The 18,699-nt window shown below is 42.4% G+C and overlaps 1 protein-coding gene across 1 annotated transcript in view; it reads right to left on the bottom strand.

The window, feature by feature from the left end:
* Nucleotides 1-293: 293 nt before the first annotated feature.
* The window catches only part of PHF19 (PHD finger protein 19), a 52,563-nt gene continuing 34,157 nt past the window's right edge, over nt 294-18,699 (bottom strand). Inside the window, exons 8-15 of the mRNA XM_040324053.1 lie at nt 16,963-17,031; nt 11,727-11,847; nt 8,546-8,613; nt 5,354-5,527; nt 4,961-5,048; nt 3,181-3,266; nt 2,610-2,705; nt 294-1,036 (exon numbers count right to left, since the gene is read on the bottom strand). Of these exons, the coding sequence (XP_040179987.1) occupies nt 688-1,036; nt 2,610-2,705; nt 3,181-3,266; nt 4,961-5,048; nt 5,354-5,527; nt 8,546-8,613; nt 11,727-11,847; nt 16,963-17,031 (1,051 nt within the window). The 3' untranslated portion in view covers nt 294-687. The remainder of the gene's footprint in view (nt 1,037-2,609; nt 2,706-3,180; nt 3,267-4,960; nt 5,049-5,353; nt 5,528-8,545; nt 8,614-11,726; nt 11,848-16,962; nt 17,032-18,699) is intronic.

The raw sequence follows: 18,699 nt of genomic DNA, 5'->3' as shown, positions 1-18,699 counted from the left end.
TTTGAAGCAAAAAATGATGATCATTGTCCATTAGGGGCCGTCTTCAGTTTATGGATTAACTGTAGACAAATCTTCGATCAACTGTGCGTGTAAAGAACGCGACTACGCTTTTCCTGTACCTCCAGCTCTTCCTTTAGTATTGCACGTTTAGTCTCTGCGACATGGGATGCACACCCAACAGTCGGTGAATAGGTTATGTGGCTTAAAGTCAGATTGTAAAATTTCTGCCAAGGCAAAGATGGCAAATAAAATGGGATTGTGAGAAATAAAAGTTACATCCATTATGTAATTCCTTTTTTTTTTTTTTTTTAACCTGTGGTCCTGTCCACAGCTTTCTTATTGATTTAGCCTCCAGCATGGAGTTGACATTAGCAAAGTGACGTCTTTGGGTCTACAATCTTGAAAGCTACCTCTAGATCTAGAAGCAAAGTATTTCTACTTTCCTGCTCACAGTCCCAGTATATCAAGGAAAAAGTCAGTATTGTTGCCCCAATGGCCGTTCGATATTTGTACCCTGTATAAGTGCTATAATTATATTTGCAGCAAAATGTTACTAAAGAGTCAAATGTCCGCCTCATTACCTTCAGTAGGCACAATGTGACTGGCAATATGGCTGAAAAGGTTTGCTTCGGCGTGCGCTTCCTTACTTTGGTTACAAAATATACGTATATATTTTTAATGTCCAGGTCAGTACGGGGTGGTTCCATCCCACTCTACCAAGTACTGGACTTTTCCTTCGGGGGTGATCCTCCGTGCCAATACTTGGTATTTCTCGCCACAAGCCAACCTTCCTGCAGCACCGAAATAAGTTGTGATGGAGTGTTTGAGGTGCGGAATGGAGGAGTCATCCTCGCTAAGGCTCTCAAAGGTGTGGCTATCAGCAGCATTATCTTGGAAGTCAGACAATCGGGGGTACTCCACGGATTCTGCAGCACAGCTGTTCTGTCGGTCCGAGTGGTCCAGGGTCCTCCTCTTCGATTCAAAAGCAGTGTACGACTTAGAGGCCAGCTTCCGCTTGCGGCTTCCAACATTTCCACTGTGACCAATGAAACATAAATCAAATGTGAAATAAAAGGCAGGGCGGCATTTACCAAAATGAAATTGTACGCAGCAAGGCGAGAGAGGAAGGCACTGAAGCAGAGTTTACAATGTATTCTTTTAAAGTGTAACTAAAGATAAAAAACTTCAAGTTTTGGATAGAATGGAGAGGGATTAGAACACTTGCCACTTTTTATTTCAATCTGCCTTGTTAGGGAGATTCGGCCTTTGTGACCAGTTTTAGGATTATGATCAAAAGTGAAATTAGGAGAATGCAACGAATTTTGGGTTAACTTCAGAACACTAATAGAGATTAAATCTTCCAGTGGGGACATCAATTCTGGTGACACTTATGCCGCGTACACACCATCACTTTATATGATGAAAAAAAACGTAATTTTTTGTGAAGTTCAAAAACGACGTTGCCTACACACCATCGTTTTTTCACAATGCTCTAGCAAAGCGCGGTTATGTTCAGCACTTTTTTCCATTGAAGCTCGCTTCATAACTAGCTTCTGGGCATGCGCGGGTTTAAAAACGTCGTTTTAAACGTCATTTTTGCTACACACTGATTTTTTGTGAAACAAAAAACAACGTTTTGAAAAACGACACAAAAAATTGAAGCATTTGTGGGCACTGATTGGCATTTTTTTAATTGTTTTTTTATTTGACCCCCTTTCCTGGTGGTCCTGGCGGCTTTCCTGGTGGTCCAGTGTGGGCATCCGAGGTGGGGGTGTGCTGATAAACAATCAGCGCGAACCCCCCCCTGTCAGGCGAGCTGTCGATCGGCTCTTCTCTACTCTATCAGACGCAAGTGAGGAAGAGCCAATCAACGGCTCTTCCTGTTTACATCATGATCAGCCGTGGTTGGACACGGCTGATCGCGTGGTAAAGAGTCTCCCCTGGAGGCTCTTTACGGAGATCGGAGATGCAGGGTGTCAGACTGACACCCTGCATCACCGATCGCCGCGCTGCGTGCCCCCACGGGTGCGCACCGACATGTTCTCCTGCAGGACGACAATAGACGTCCAGTCAGGACTACACAACCACTTCCCGGACGTCAATTTACTATTGACCGGGCGGGAAGTGGTTAAAGCAATCAGTCTAGCCAAGTAATTTTTTTTTTTAGTTACATTCCATCTCTCCTGGGGATAGTAGCAGCTAGATCGTTGTCATAGTTCCTGCCTCCTCCACCATGTAGTGTTCCCACCCACTCCTCCACATGAAGTCTCTGCACTTTGCTTTTTAACATTTACCTGCACTAAGATTTATTTCTATATCATAATGATTCATGCGTTTACAGAAAACCATAGGTCCTACAGTACTTTGGAAATCACTAGCTAGCTACTTCCATTCTGTTATCAAGGATCTTGTGTGCATGGCGGGCAAACTGCATTCGTAAAGATAAGGAAATCTGGAATCCATAGACAAAATGCAAAAAAAAAAAAAACGGATAGTAAAAAGGCCAATACAGCTTCACAAATATGTAGACGACTTTTACAACTGGGTTAGGAACACAATCTGTTCTTCCCCAGTTTGTAGGAGTTTCTACAGACATCCACATCGCTTACCGTGACTCGTATGATAGGCAGGTGGAGGCAGAGCCAGACGTGCTGGCCCCATCATTTGAGTCCAAATCAGAAGTCAAATTTTGACCGGAACTTGAGCTGGGGGAAAAAAAAAAAAAGGGAAGGAGAGAGCACTATAATATTTAGGTTGTAGGGAAAAATTTAATTTAATTTCTTATACATAGACACAAATTTAATTTGCAAACATTCAATGCAGGGCACAGGTCAGTTACTTATCTAAAGCCACCCACAGACTGAATCTCGGACGGTACAGCAGAAACCAGACGAGATTCAAACCTCGTACAGGGAGGTTGAATGTACCCAAGTTGATCAACTGGGGTACAACCAGCCTGTCAGATTTTACATGCGATTATTGCTAGCGGTTATTATAGCTGCTAGCAGCAATCACTGTGTTTTCTCCCATCAGGGACAGCTCCCTTCATTGGGAGGGCACAATGGCTTTGACTGGGGGGATTCCCCCATCAACACTGACTGTGTTGATAGGGGAATTAAGCAATTTTCTTTCCTGCACTCCAGCCATGTCCAGTTTTACACCCAGCATCGTTTAACTCACCTTTTCAAGCTTTGAATCTCATCCAGCGTGAAATCAAAGATGCTGGCCAGGTGGTGGTTGGTGCTCCATGCCGAGGTGAAATCGCTCTGCAATATAGAGAGAGGGTAAGGGGTGAGTGCACAGTCCATGAGAGCAGCATTCACTTTGTACTATGATTAGGTAGCAGCAGTAACAACCGTAGATTAGTAACAAAGAGGGAAGCAGAAAGAGCCTGGTTCTACTACAGACAAAGATTTTACTGTATTTTGAAATGTTATGTTTAATCAGTTAGAAAAAGGGAGCAGAGAAGACACCATATTGTGGTGGTACATGTACACCATCTGTCAGTCCCCATCCCCTAAAGTAAGGATGGTCATAGATTAATAAAAAAAAAAAAAAAAAAACACCCATAATGGATTCCTCCAACCACACAAGTGAGGTGGATAGAGGAATCTTCCCTGCTGTGCTATTGTATTCTGACAACGGACACTCAACTAAAGCTGACGATATTTTTATACAATTACCGTATTTGTCGGCGTATAACGCCCCCCCCCCTTAAAAATCAGGGGAAAATCGTGGGTGCGCGTTATACGCCGACCTGCGCTGTCTGAGCGCCACCGCCGACATATACCGAGCGCAGTACACTTGGCTACGCTCGCGGTCACGCCCTGTCTCGCCTCCTAGCCTTTATGCGAGAGGAGCCGAGCGTGGCCGAGCCTAGCATACTGCGCTTGGTATATGTCGGCGGCGGCGCTCGGAGACAGCGCGGGAGAACACCACCAAGGCCGCAGACAGATGCCGGACCGGGCAAGGCCGACGATGGACGCCGGGCATTCAAACTAAGTATTTCTTTTTTTCCCCTTAAAATTTCCTTCTAGGTTTGGGGTGCTCGCTTTACCCCAATAAATACGGTATCTTGTTCAATTTCCTTTAGATTTACCTTCAACTACTTGGTGCAAGAATCTGACCGATAGCATACAAATTGAAAGGGTTTGAGTTTGACCTCATATTATATGGTTTTGGTAAACCTAAAGAAAAATTGCACATGAAAATGGTATACTATTTGGCCAGCCTCACACCAACTTCTCTTGAGCATAGATGGATTGAAATATATCCAGTCCTTGCTGAACCAGTTGATTTTGGACCCATCTATAAAGTTAAAGTGTTACTAAATGCACAACAGTAAAATAAGTCTGTATATGCAGTAAAGCATTCTGGCCATACTCACTGTGGAACCCAAGGGGTTAATAATGCACATTGTGTAAAAAGGCTGTTTGATTTGGTCTTCTCCGATGCTCCCCTTCTTTTACTGTCCCCAATCCATCTGCTGATAGTTTGGTGTGTATTGCTAGAGAGTGTTTTTTTTTTTTTCTGGGAGGGTGGATGTGATCAGCACAGGGCCAATCAGCACTGTCCAGACAGAGGGTCAGGAGTCATGCAGCCTCATAAGAGAATGGAAACTCCTCCTACAAGCTTTAACCAGTGCTCAGCCAGACACGGATAGAGGTCACAAGACTGCTCTAACTTCTGGGGAGAAAAGGTATTTAGCAGTTTAGATTTACTAAAATAATTGCATTTCCATGTTCTGTGGGGGACTAAATATAGGGAATGCAGGATCCAGGGTTCAGTAACACTTTAATGTATGCTCCACCTCCTGCATGCCCCCAGGCAATACAAATACTTTGGCAACCTATTGCATTGTGGGAAGCAGCACAAACAAAAACAGGTCTCTATATGTTCAGAATTGTTAAGTATCATATTCCCTGAGAAAGATCCAAGATATGTTAGGTTAAGTACTGACACTGGGGATGGCGTCCTCAAGGAGGAACCCCGACTGCTTCCGCTGGATGCCTCCCCTCTTCTGTTGCTGGCAGTCATGAGGCAGCAGGCTGTAATAAGAACAAGACTCACTCAGTGATTATGTACAACACTCCGATAATTGCCATTTGCATGCTTATGGATCACGCGACAACATTACTACAGAAATTCCAGAACTCATTTGTAAAATAATGTCCTCATGTCACCCAAATACCAGAAAACCTGTTCCAACTATGCTCTACATCAATTGTTTTTACACTTAAAGATTTTTTTAATTCATTTGCAGCTTTTTACTTAAACCAGCGTTCGTTATTAGGAGTGCATTGGTAGGATTATTATATTCAGGAGGAGAACACTACTATAACAAAAATAATACCTGTTTTTGAGAGTATACTTGCTCCTTTCCTTCTTTTTAACTTCACCTCCAGGTCTCCGGTCTGCCTGGCCCAAAAGTTTGTCTGGCAGGAGTTTTCCAGGCGGGCTGGGTGGCACTCTTATCCTCAATCTGAAGATGCACTTTTTTCTCTTGATCTCTTTGCCACAGAGAAACCTGAAATATAGGTTTGATATGAAGGCCACACAGGCTGTTAATCACTTGCCAATAAAATGAGGAGACGCACACCTCCAGACTAGGAATGAGCTGAACAAATCCCCCCCTCCCCCCGCTCAGTTCGCACCAGAACCTTCGAACGGACCGAACGTTCGCGCGAACATTTAGAACCCCATTGAAGTCTATGGGACTTGAACGTTCGAATTCAAAATTGCTAATTTTAAAGCCCAATATGCAAGTTATTGTCGTAAAACAGGTTTGAGAACCCGGGTCTTACCCCAGGGAACATGTATCAATGTAAAAAAAAAAAAAGTTTTAAAGACAGTAATTTTTTCTGGAGCAGCGATTTTAATGATGCTTAAAGTGAAAAAAAATTTGAAAAATTCCTTTAAATATCGTACCTGCTGGGTGTTACTATAAGAAAAAAGTCAATTAAAACTGCTTGCGGCTTTAGTGTAATGTCTGCAATATGGATGAAAATCATTGAGAAAAATAGCATGGGTTTCCCCGCCCCCCAGGTCATTACCAGCCCCTTTGGCCCTATATACTTTTAACAGCAGTATACAGGCAGTGCAAACAAGACAGGGACTGTAGGTTTGTTGTTAAGTAGAATCTGTTTGTAATTTTGGACTGGTAATTTTTTTAAATGTAGCTCCAGCCAAAAATTCAATTTAAGCTTTTTGGAAAACAGAGAGGGGGTTATCACCCCTGTAACATTAGTTTTGCTGTCTGTGCGCATCTGTTCAGAAGATTGCACCTCACTTTCTGTCCCAATGACAAATGATTTTTTGAAAATGTGTTTTTTTTTGGTGCCCCTCGGCCTCCTGACTGTTTCAAAGGTTTAACTTCACATCTATGCGATGCATCAGAGTATGTGCCTTGCTGCAGAACAGCCTATTAATTTGAGAATGAACTGCCTGCAACCCCTCAATAGCACCAAAGTGCATGGGCCTTTTTTTAATGCTGCTGCATCAAAATGCATGGTGCTTTGGTTAGTATTTATTTATTTTTATATATATATATTATATATATATATATATAAAAAATGCATGCCAACAAAAGCACTATGCTTTTTTTTGAGAATCATGATCTTGATTCCAAGCCAAAGAATTGTGATTTTCATTTTTCCCAGAATTAATATGAGCAACACCAGCAAATCTATTGACTTAGCTTTAGGTGCACACTGTACAGAGGACACAGACAGTACACCACATGAAAATACTGCAGCTAGCACAATCACCTGCCTGCCAGTAAATTAGGAAGAGCGGATCTAGCTAAACTCAATACAGTATATATATTATATATACACACACACACACACACACACACACACACACACACACACACATACATACACACACACAAACACCTGGGATGCATATATATCCTCTACACACTAACTCTAACTGACTAGCCTGCCTGCCTGCTCCATCTAATTCCAAAAAATGACATTCTCTCTCTCTGTAAACCACCAACACACTACACAATGCCGACTTCCAGGCAGCATTATATAGTGTGGGGGCATGTACTAAACCCCCTGAGCCATAATTGGCCAAAGCCACCCTGGCAAAGAAGTGCATTGCCACTGTCTACAAACTTTTTTCTGTCCTTCCCACTTTGGGACTTTTACCTTAGAAGGATGGAGCTTTCTATAGAACCTTTTAGCCAGTGGTCTGCACACAATGCCATATTCTGGGATCCACCTACCTAATCTGTTCCCTGTTTTGTGGATGTACCTCATAATATTGCAAATTATTTTTATACTAGCAATAATTCCTTTGTACTGTCATGGTAATATCCACTTTCTCATTTGAATTAAAGTTTGTATTACATACCATGGTAAAAGAATAAAAAATTATTGGAGATGAAAAAGTATGGAATAAAAGAAAAAAAAAACCTGCACATTCACCGTCCTAGGTGGATGCAGCACCACTCTAATACTGCATCCATCCCTTGTCGCCTCCAAGACCGAGAACCAAGCAATAAAAGACCGCTGATCACTTGGTTCTTGAGCCTCAGCGAGTAGAGAGATGGTGAATGTCAATTACCGCTCTCTGCTGTGCCCCGTGCCGAAGGGCTGGACTGTGGAGGGAGTGGGAGCGGCTGGCTCAGGCTCTCGGCTGTGCTCTGAGAGGCTGTGCCAGCTGGCAGTCCAAGTATCTGGGTGAATCCTGACATTAAATTCGGCATCTCTTCAGAGTCTAGACCGGATGGGTGACATCAGTGCACAGTGGGGCTTTAGGCTGCTGCAGGCTAAATACTGTAACCTACAAGAAAAAAAGGCTTTGGCCCTACTGCAAGAATTTGTTTTTATTTGACCATCGCCAAGGAGGGATAATGGCAGTTGAACTTGCATTTGGGGGGTGTAACCCAGCAACTTCTGGCATGCATACTCCACTGCATCATTTTGCATGTGCTCCACATTCTGAAATCTTTCCAGCCTAGACTACGAATAACAAATGCCAACTTACATTTTGTGAAGATTTCTAAACACAGTAGCAAATTGACTAATATCAAGAAATTAAAAAAAAAAAAAATGGATAAAAAAAAGAAATAAAAAATCAACTGTGTAGCCAAAGAGATTGAACCACTTATTGGCACAGTAACCTGCATTGGTCAGAAAGTACAGGACATTTTAGCAGCTCAATCCTGCTACTAGTGTTTCTAGAAATTACTAGAATAGCGACTGCTTGTTAAATAGATATCTCCCTGTGAACACAAGCAGCAGTCTGTACAGCTCAATTACACCTGAATGGGGCATTATGTAATCATGTGAGATTGATCGCTACCACATACTACTTGTACATGGCAGCCAATTCCACGGGAGCTATCAGTGATCGCTTGCTACACCTAAAAGACTAATCACTAGCAGTTTTAGGACTGAGCTACTAAATATCATCTTTGTAGATCTAACCCATACAGGAGACTTCAAATCAGCAGTTTTAATCTTAGTGACAAGTGATTAACATAGCCCATGTAGCTTAGCTCTTGGTAAGGAAGATTATACAGAAGGCTTACCGGCTTTTATAGCTGTTTAATGCCTCCAGTAGGTGTTGTCCTCGGTCTTCGGGTGGAGTGACAGAGAGCTAGAAAATACAGATGTATGATGGGTCAACTCAGGTGTGGTCAGCCAAAACAGTGTTATGCTTTTTTTCCTAGTCTCTTGAGGAATGAGGATGATGAAGCCGATTGTTTTTGGGTGTCACAGGTCACTGGGACATGGGCACCTGTTAACATTTTTATTTGTAAACTTATTGGGAGGAAAACCAGCAGAGTCCCTTTACGGTCCCATCCTCCACGTGATGAAAGCCAGGATTACCTTCTCCTTCCTATGCCATTTATCACTCATAAACATAAAGCAACTAGCAGGTTATTTTCCTGCTGTTCATCCTTCCACATTGTAGTAAATAGACGCTCACATATCGACCTCCCTAGTTGGACAAGAACTAAAAGAACTAAAATTGAAAAGAGCAACCGAGACTTCAACGCTGAATGACTAGAAACCCCATAAGAGACACAAAATTAAAAAGTCAGATCTTTGTCAGCATAGTCCCAATTTTTATGTCAGATTTAAAACACCTAGGAGCATACTGTATCTCTGTATAATAAGGAAACCTGTCAAAATATATATACAGCCACTGCTGACCCGTGACGGCTGTCATGAAAAAGAATTCCAACATAGTTTCCTCTGATCTGCAGAAATGTTCTGGGTCACCGATTCAGAGTTTTGAAGCCATTGGGTTAATGTGACAGTCAAGAAACTAGCATTTTTAGGTAGTCCACAATGATAGTTCTACGTTTCTTTCATGAAAGGGTGCTTTAAAAGTCTCCTATTGCTATAGTTCAGTGATGGCAAACCATGGCACTCCAGATGTTTTGGAACTACATTTCTCATGATGCTTATGCACTCTGCAGTGTAGGTGAGAATCATGGGAAATATAGTTCCTAAACATCTGGGGTGCCAAGGTTCGGCATCACTATAGTTGGAGGCATTTGTAAGAGGCGTTGTATGGATTTAAAACACAAGGTGGCAGTCTGGAGTTGTCTGACAGGAAGACTTGAAAATAAGTCACAGCCTGAAAGAGATGCTTTAGTCTAAAGCGCAAGTCTACTTTTGTTGAGGGAAAAAAAAAAACACAACATTCCCTCTGGGTGATATATGTAAATTGAAGGGATTTTTAACAAACTTTGTTGCAGACTTCTACCTTTTGTTATTCTGAAGAAATAACGGTTTTATTTGTGCATGTGCAAAATTAATGAAGGTGGGGGATTTTATAAATATCAATGAAGTGTTGCACTTGCAAGGTTCCAACTAGGAAAGTGGCATGGTCTGCATCCCTTTAGACATTATTTTCCTTTGGGAGTATCTCACCAAAATGACATTTTTATTGCAGAGGGTGCCCAAAATATGACTTTTTAGTGCAGACTTCTGGGCAAATCAGTAAGCCAATCACACAAGCAGAAAGTTACATTTCTGGGGGGCGTTCTGTACACTCCTGACTTCCAAATTTTATAATAACTATGGCCACAAAGCATGCTCACAAAGCCAGATTTCCCAACATCTTGCATGTGAAAGGAGAAAAACAAAAGCCTAAAATCCCTCTACAGTATACCAGAGACCAAAAGCCAAAAACAAGGAGGTTCCTAAACAGACATCCAGTTTTTTGGGCCCTCCCTTATTTATTACAGGTATTTACAGTATCTCACAAAAGTGAGTACACCCCTCACATTTTTGTAAATATTTTATTATATCTTCATGTGCCAACATGAAGAAATTATACTTTGCTACAATGTGAGTGGGTGTACAGCTAGTATAACAGTGTAAATTTGCTGTCCCCTCAAAATAACAGTCATTCATTTCTAAACCACTGGCAACAAAAGTGAGTAAACCCCTAAGTGAAAATATCCAAATTGGGTCCAATTAGCCATTTTCCCTCCCCATTGTCAATACGACTTGTTAGTGTTACAAGGTTTCAGGTGTGATTGGGGAGCAAATGTGTTAAATTTGGTTTTAAAATCGCTCTCACTTTCTCATACTGGTCACTGAAAGTTCAAAAAAAAAAAAAGAAGAATTGTTGCTCTATATAAAGATGGCCTAGGGGCTATAAGAAGATTGTAAAGACCCTGAATCTGAGCTGCAGCATGGTGGCCAAGACCACACAGAGGTTTAACAGTGGAGATTACACTCAGAACAGGCCTCACCTTGGTCAACCAAAGAAGTTGAGTGCACATGCTCCGTGTCATATCCAGACTAAGGACATGGATTACTGGAACCCATGTCCTGTGGTCTGATGAGACCAAGATTACATTTATGTGGTTCAGATGGTGTGTGGCAGCAACCAGGTGAGGAGTACAAAGACAAGTGTGTCTTGCCTACAATCAAGCATGGTGGTGGGAGTGTCATGGTCTGGGGCTGCATGAGTGCTGCCGGCACTGGGGAGCTACAGTTCTTTGAGAAAACTATGAATGCCAACAAGTACTGTGACATACTGAAGCAGAGGTTAATCCCCCTCCCTTTGGGGACTGGGCAATATTCAAACATAATAACGACCCCAAACACACCTTCAAGACCACCACTGCCTTGCTAAAGAAGCCGAGGGTAAAAGGTAATGGACTGGCCAAGCATGTCTCCAGACCATCCTCAAATGGAAACTGGAGTCGCGCAAGGTCTTAAACATCCACCAGCTTGGTGATGTCGTCGCGGAGGTGTGGAAAAGGACTCCAGTGGCAACCTGTAAAGCTCTGGTAAACTCCATGACTAAGAGGGTTAAGGCAGTGCTGGAAAATAATGGTGGTCACACAAAATATTGACACTTTGGGCCCAATTTGGAAATTGGCTGTGTATTGAGTCATTTTGAGGGGACAGCAAATGTATACTGTTCTACAAGCTGTACACTCACTACTTTACTTTGTAGCAAAAGTGCCATTTCTTCAGTGCTGTCACATGAAAATATATAATAAAATATTTACAAAAATGTGAGGGCTGTACTCACTTGTGAGATACGGTATATAGCGCCTTCAATTTAGGCAGCACTTTACATATTCTGTACACTCACATCAGTCCACGCCCTCAAGGAGCTTACAATCCATGGTCCCCACCTCACATGAACATATACTAGGGCCAATTTACCTTACCAGCATGTCTTGAGTATTCTTACTACTTTACCACTCTCCATACAATTTGTGCCACCAAACATACCTTTCCAAGCTGCAGATGGTCCCACTTTTCGTTCACAAAGTTCACAATCTCCTCAAAATCAAAGTATTTCTTCTTACTCAGTACTCCCAGATTATAAAGGGTGAGATGCACAATGTCCACCCTGTAAAAAAGGCACAAAAAAATACATGGCATCACCATCAGAGAGCACATCCCACGTCTCCCTATGACTATACTGACAAATGGAGGACTTTCTGCAACCATTCTGAGAAGAAAAAACAAAAAATTCTCACGTTCTGTCTCTAATCCTCCAGAGAAAAAGAAAACATTTCTCTTCTCCCATAGACAGGTGTCAAAAATACTTGGAATGAAATAACATGCAACCCAATAACAATTTCTCTCCTCCGTGTAATACAGGAATGCGGGAAGTCTTAAACCTTTTGGTTATATAGTGCCACCTATGAGAGAATTGGATACTGGCAAAACTAACGCAACCATAGGGCCAATGCAGAATAACCATCTTACTACCAGCATGCCTCATTTGTTGGTGTCCTAGGAGGTTAGATTTTTTTTTCTACAGTTCTGCCATGTTAAAGTTCAATGGGTTTTTTGCTACCACGCTTAATCAAGACTCTACATTGCTGCTGGAGTTTCAGCTCTTCTAATGCAGCTTCCTTGGGGCAGCCATCCTTTGCAGTTCTACGTCATGTAGGGATAGACTTGGAAGTGACCTTTGGGCAAAGACTCCAGCGTAAAGTCCTTTTCAGACTCCATTTAGCTGCAGAGCACTTTCTTGATCCAGAGCCAGTGCCTCAACACTTTTCCTGCCTCTAAAACTACTTAGTGCTGGTCAGGCCAAGCACAAAGAGCTACCTTAATTACTAGGGTCACTGGGCACCTTTTCTTTTTCCCCATGTTCCTGTTGGTCTTCATGCCTTAATTAGGGATGCAGCTGACGCGTTTCACACTATTGGCTAGTGCTTAGTCATAGGCTAAGCACTAGCCAATAGTGTGAAACACGTCAGCTGTATCCCTAATTTTCCTGCGATTTGTGGTGTTTACTGGTCTTTTTAAAAACAATAAAGGCAACCGAAAAGTATTTCTGGAGTGCGGCTGTCCATACATTCTATTTTTGTATGTTAAATGAACCATTTATTTCTTCACTCCCTCAACCCCCCCCCCCCTTTTGGGACTACCCCAAGCCTGGCTGCCTGTCCACCTGCAAGTCCTGTTATTTTATGTCTGCCAAATCCTCAGAGGGACCTTCCACTACCTGAAGATACATCCCTATTCTCAGATAGGTGGACATTTTTCAACCTTTATGCACAGTTGGACAGCTTGCATCTCAGACGCATGTGTGTAGGAGATTGCGACTCAGGGCTAGAAGGGTTTCGCTCCCTTCGGTTTCCTACCGCCAACCTACCAATGTCACTGCACAGCTCATTAGATCTCAAAATCAAGCACTCCTGTGAAACTTCTTCCTTGTCTGCTTCCAATATCAAGATAGAGGGCATACTGGGGATGCTCATTACTCCAGACTGGCCCAAGTGGATGTTGTACACGAACCTGCCAAGACTCCTTGCAGATGCTCTGTAGCAAATCAGATGCATCTTCTGTCTCAAGGACTAATTTTCTACCCTGCTTCATAGACACTAGTGTTGATGGCATGTCAGATAAAGCCCAGGCTCTGAAGGACAGGGGCATCTAAGGCCCTGTACACACGATCAGTCCAAACTGATGAAAAACGGACTGAAGTTCAGTTTCATCAGTCCAAACCTACCGTGTGTATGGCCCATCAGACTTTTGTCCTTCAGACCAAAGTTTTAAAACTTGCTTTAAAATCGGACTGATGGACTGATGACCGATTGGTCAAAACCGATGGTTAGTACGCAAAAGCATCGGTTCAAAACCCGCGCATGCTCAGAATCAAGTCGACGCATGCTTGGAAGCATTGAACTTCGCTTTTTTAGCACGTCGTTGTGTTTTACGTCACCGTGTTCTGACCCGATCGGTTTTTGAACTGATGGTGTGTAGGCACATCAGACTTTAGCCTTCAGTCCGTTTTTATCAGTTTGGACTGATCGTGTGTACAAGGCCTCAGAGTCTGCAATTTCTGTAATGCTAAATGCAAGTCAACGTCTCGCAAGGTCTTTTATGAGACATGGAAGGCATACATGACATGGAAGGCATACATCACTTGGTGTCGAGTCTCAGGGCTTTCAACCCTGGAATTTCTTTATAGGATACATTTTTGCCTTCTTACAGCCAAGTTTTGATCAGTGTCTGGCTTAAGTTTCTTCCCTTTCTAGGTTATTTGTGACAACTGGACTCTCACGCTGCGATTAAGATGGTTTTTAAGGGGTCTCCCATGTAGCTCCCCCTGTCTGTTTCCCTGATGCTCTGGAATCTGAATAGGATTCTCTCTGATTCACAAACTGCTGTTTAAGCCCATTAGAGAAATTTCACCCACATGGTTGCGTTTCTTGTAGCCATCACCTTGGCACGGAGATTGTCTGAACGGATGCCTTATCCTCCAAGCGACTCTTTTTGGTTTTGCAATGCCGTGTTGAATCCCAAGACTTTCTTCCTGCCTTTCACCTCAGCTAGGGCATTGTTCTTCAGTCCCTCTGTACAGATCCAGTTCACCAAAAGGAAAATTTACCTCTATTGTTTGGCTGTAAAAAAAAAAAAAAAAAAAAAAAAACACTATGGGCCAGATCCACAAACGAGATACGACGGCGTATCTACTGATACGCCGTCGTATCTCTGTTTCTAACTATGCGACTGATTCATAGAATCAGTTACGCATAGCTAGCCCTAAGATCCGACAGGTGTAAATTGAATTACACTGTCGGATCTTAAGGATGCAATTCTAGGCCGGCCGCTAGGTGGCGAGGCCATTGCGGCCGGCGTTGAATATGCAAATGAAGACTTACGGCGATCCGCGAACGGCCCGTCGATCTAAATCTACGTAGTTTCCGTCGGGTTACACCGTGTAAAACTAGGGCTGAGCCCTAGTTCTCTTAAGCCATGTTAAGTATGGCCGTCGTTCCCACATCAAAATTTAAACCTCAACGTCGTTTGCGTAAGACGTCCGTGAATGGCGCTGGACGCCATTTACGTTAACGTCTAAGCAAATGACGTTGGTGCGACGTCAGTTAGTGCAATGCACGTCGGGTAATTTACCCGACGGAGCATGCGCAGTACGTCCGGCGCGGGAGCGCGCCTAATTTAAATGCGACTCGCCCCATTTGATTGGGCCCGCCTTGCGCCGGACGGATTTAAGTTACACCGCTGCAAATTTCCAGGTAAGTGCTTTGTGGATCGGGCACTAACTTGGAAAAATTGCAGCGGTGTAACTTAAATCGGGAAAGTTAAGTTGCGCCCGGGCTACGTGGATCTGGCCCTATATCTCTCAGCCACTGCTCATTTCAGTAGAACCAATTTATTTTTTGCCACCCTTAAAAAGAATGCTCCAGCTTCTTGTTCCACCATCTCTAGTAGGCTTAGACAGATCATCATTCAAGCATTGGAAGCCACACTTTCCTGTCAAGTCACACTCTACTAGTGAGTACTTCTTGGTCTTTTCAGCATCAAGTTTTGGTTTCCCAGATTTGAAAGGCTGCCACCTAATCTTTTGTTCTCCTTTTTTAACCAGGTGGACGTTGCCGCTGTATCCGATGCCAGCTTCAGGTGTCAGATCCTCCATGCGGCACTTTGAGCTGCAGGCAGTTCTTAGCTTTTGTTTGTGTTTTCTTGGGCCTGTTAGAAATAGTTTGCTGTGTGACCCCCCGCCCATCTGTAGGGCTGCTTTTGGACTTCCATAAAGTTTAAGACATCCTGTGTCCCTCAATGGACAAGAAAGAGAATAGGATTTTTGTGCTCATAGTAAAATCCTGCTCCTAGGAAATATTTTTAGGGTTGATTAATCATGCCCTTGGTGCTGCTTTCTTACAAACTGAGGCATGTTGGTAGTAGGATAACCCCTATAATAAGCTGGCCTACAATTGTTAGTTTGTCAATGTCCAATCCTCCTGGTGGTAGTTTAACCCAACGGTTTAATACTTCCTTTGTTTTTTTCCACAATCAAAAGGTTTTATTGAAAGGTAATTAAAACATACAGTTGACAATATTGTAGAAATTAACATTAAACATGAACTGAGATACAATGTCTGTTGACAGTATAATTGGGATGCAGTTATAAATGCCTACGAACATTTGTATCAATGAGAATTATATTTACTTATTAGATTGGGATACATATTGGGGGTGGAAAGGGTTGGGTCTAGAGGGGAGAATCGGGGAAGAAAAAAAAAAAAGAAAAAAAGAAAAAAAAAAAAAAAAAGAAAAAAAAAAAAAAGAAGGATGGTAGTAGACTGAGGGCGAATTTGTACCAAGGCTGTATATACGCCTCGAGGCTTTCACACTGGAGACAGAAACGGCTGTTTCAGGGCACTTTGCAGGCACCATTTATAATGCCTACAAAGCGCCCCAATGTGAAAGGGGTCTTTTTCTGTTTTAGCAGAGGGAAGTAGGCATGTTCGGAATTAGAATGCCAGATCTAGAAATTCTATATAATAGGAAAGCAGAAATGTGTGCAGAACAGCAGTCATTCCGAATAAAGACCTGCTTTTTTGAACACAGGAACCACAGCACTATACCGGCATCCGTATTGGGTGAGATATCCAAGCTTGCGTCTCTGGAAAGTGGTTTCTGTACATTTATCGAAATACTCACAATTTGCCACTGTGCTTTTGTATCACAGGGTAATGCAGAACTAAAATAGACCCGCCACCCTGTCACATGTCAAATAACACTTTACACAAACTGATTTGGCAGCAAGTACTCTGCGGAGCCCCGAGGCAGAACAATCTGTGCTTACACCACTTCTGCTCCAAGACAAATTACTGGTGCATGTTCGTAGGTGGAAACAAACCACTTCACACCTACTGCTATATTAACTACAGCACGGGAGTATAACAAGACTGCTGCTATTGAACATCTCAGTTCTTTACTCTCCTCTCCTCCACGATTAAATAAAAATCTATCAAGTTTCATGTCAAACCAGATCAGTGTAGTAGATCATTAATCAAAACATTGTAAACATTTTGCACTGCTGAACAAAGTGTAAAATCGCCAGTTTTGGGACTGAAATTTCAAACTGCACAGATTTAGATGCTGTAGAAAAAAAAAAATGATTATATATATATATATATATATATATATATATATTCTCACACACATATTGTACATAAGTGTCAGGTTACAGGACTCTTACCATCTCAGAGGAAGCCTCTTTATAAACTCCACACCTTGATTGCAAACGGAACAGAAAAACATAAAAAATCTGTCAGGGAAAAAAAAAAAAAATGTAAAAGCTATGTAGATGCTAAGAACATGAACAACTACAGTGGTGCTAATGTTTCAAAAGTGTAACATCTGTGTAATATGTAGAATCACAACTCAGCTTTACAAAAAATAATATTGTTATAAGTGAGAGAAAGGCATTTAAGTGACATGCTATCCTTACTGACAAACGTTTCACCACAAGCTGTAAGAGTAGATTGCGAGGAGACCAACTGCAGGCTGTGAAAACAATTGCTACTACTAAAAACGTAAAACATTTTTTTCAATGATGTTACTCTAATGTAGCATTATCACCATGCCCTTCCATAACCTGGGAAAACATAATGCGATGGGGCACATAGTTCATGCAGGTTTGTAGACAGACGTGCATGCAATTGTTTGGAGGTAGGCAAATCATGTCACAACTCTGCTTCTCTCTACAGTCACCCACACACCGATGGAAGTAGAAGGGATTAAAGAGATTTACTGTCTGAACAAACGCAGGACAGGTTTTTACATTTTTGTGTTTTATGGGGATCCAAGTGGCCCCTCGTAGGGGCAGTTCAGATCTGTAACCAGCCAGCAGGCTTCAGGCATCCACAACACACTAGGCCAGAGGGCAGCCATCATGTTTTCTGAGCCGAACGGGTTAACGTGCCGAATATTCTGCTCCCTGGAAAGGCGGAAGAGTCTCATCTGCTATGAAAGGCCCTCTGCCGGGTCTCTTAGGAATGTGAAAGAATGTACAGAATGCCATTGAGTTGAGGAAACCACACTCAACTCATTCAGAGAAACATTGCTTCAAAGTGACTGTGAGCTGAGCCCGGCCACCCTCTGCCAAAGACCGCCAACAATCAATGGGCAGCGGCCAGGATGCACAAAGTAAAATCAAACAAAATTAAAAATTTACACAATGCAGCCTGAAAGAATCTAGGTAGGAATATTACACCAAAAAGGTAACAGATGGACGTTTCCTAGGAGATCAGACAGATGTTACAGGACCAAAGACCACAGCAATGAACATACAGTGAGGGGAAAAAGTATTTGATCCCCTGCTGATTTTGTATGTTTGTCCACTGACAAAGAAATGGTAAAATTTTAATAGTAGGTTGTTGTTTTTTTTTAACAGTGAGACAAAACCCAAAAAAAGAAATCCAAAAAAAAAAAAAAAAAAATTTAATAAAAAGTTATAAAAATTTGATTTGAATTTTAATGATTAAAATAAGTATTTGATCCCCTACTCAAGAAAGCACATGCACAGGCCCATCTGAAGTTTGCTAATGAACATCTGAATGAATCAGAGGTGAACTAGGTGAAATTGTGGTGGCCAGATGAGACCAAAATCAAGCTCTTTGGCATCTACTCAACTCGCCGTGTTTGGAGGAGGATGAATGCTGCTTATGACCCCAAGAGCACCATACCCACCATCAAAACATGGAGGTGGAAACATTATGCTTTGGGGGTGTTTTTCTGCTAAAGGGACAGGACAACTTCACAGCATCGAAAGGGACGATGGAAGGGGCCATGCACCATCAAATCAGCCAGGGCATTGAAAATGGGTCGTGGGTGGGTATTCCAGTATGTTGCTTTGGCTGTGTGTTTTGGGTCATTGTCAAAAGGAGTGGCTCCAGAAGTACATTTAGGTCCTGGAGTGGCCTTGACAGTCTAC

Source organism: Rana temporaria, chromosome 9 (assembly GCF_905171775.1).
Source record: "Rana temporaria chromosome 9, aRanTem1.1, whole genome shotgun sequence".
Taxonomy (NCBI): domain Eukaryota; kingdom Metazoa; phylum Chordata; class Amphibia; order Anura; family Ranidae; genus Rana; species Rana temporaria.
The sequence above is the reverse complement of the archived record's forward strand: the minus strand, read 5'-3'. Positions and strand labels throughout refer to the sequence as shown.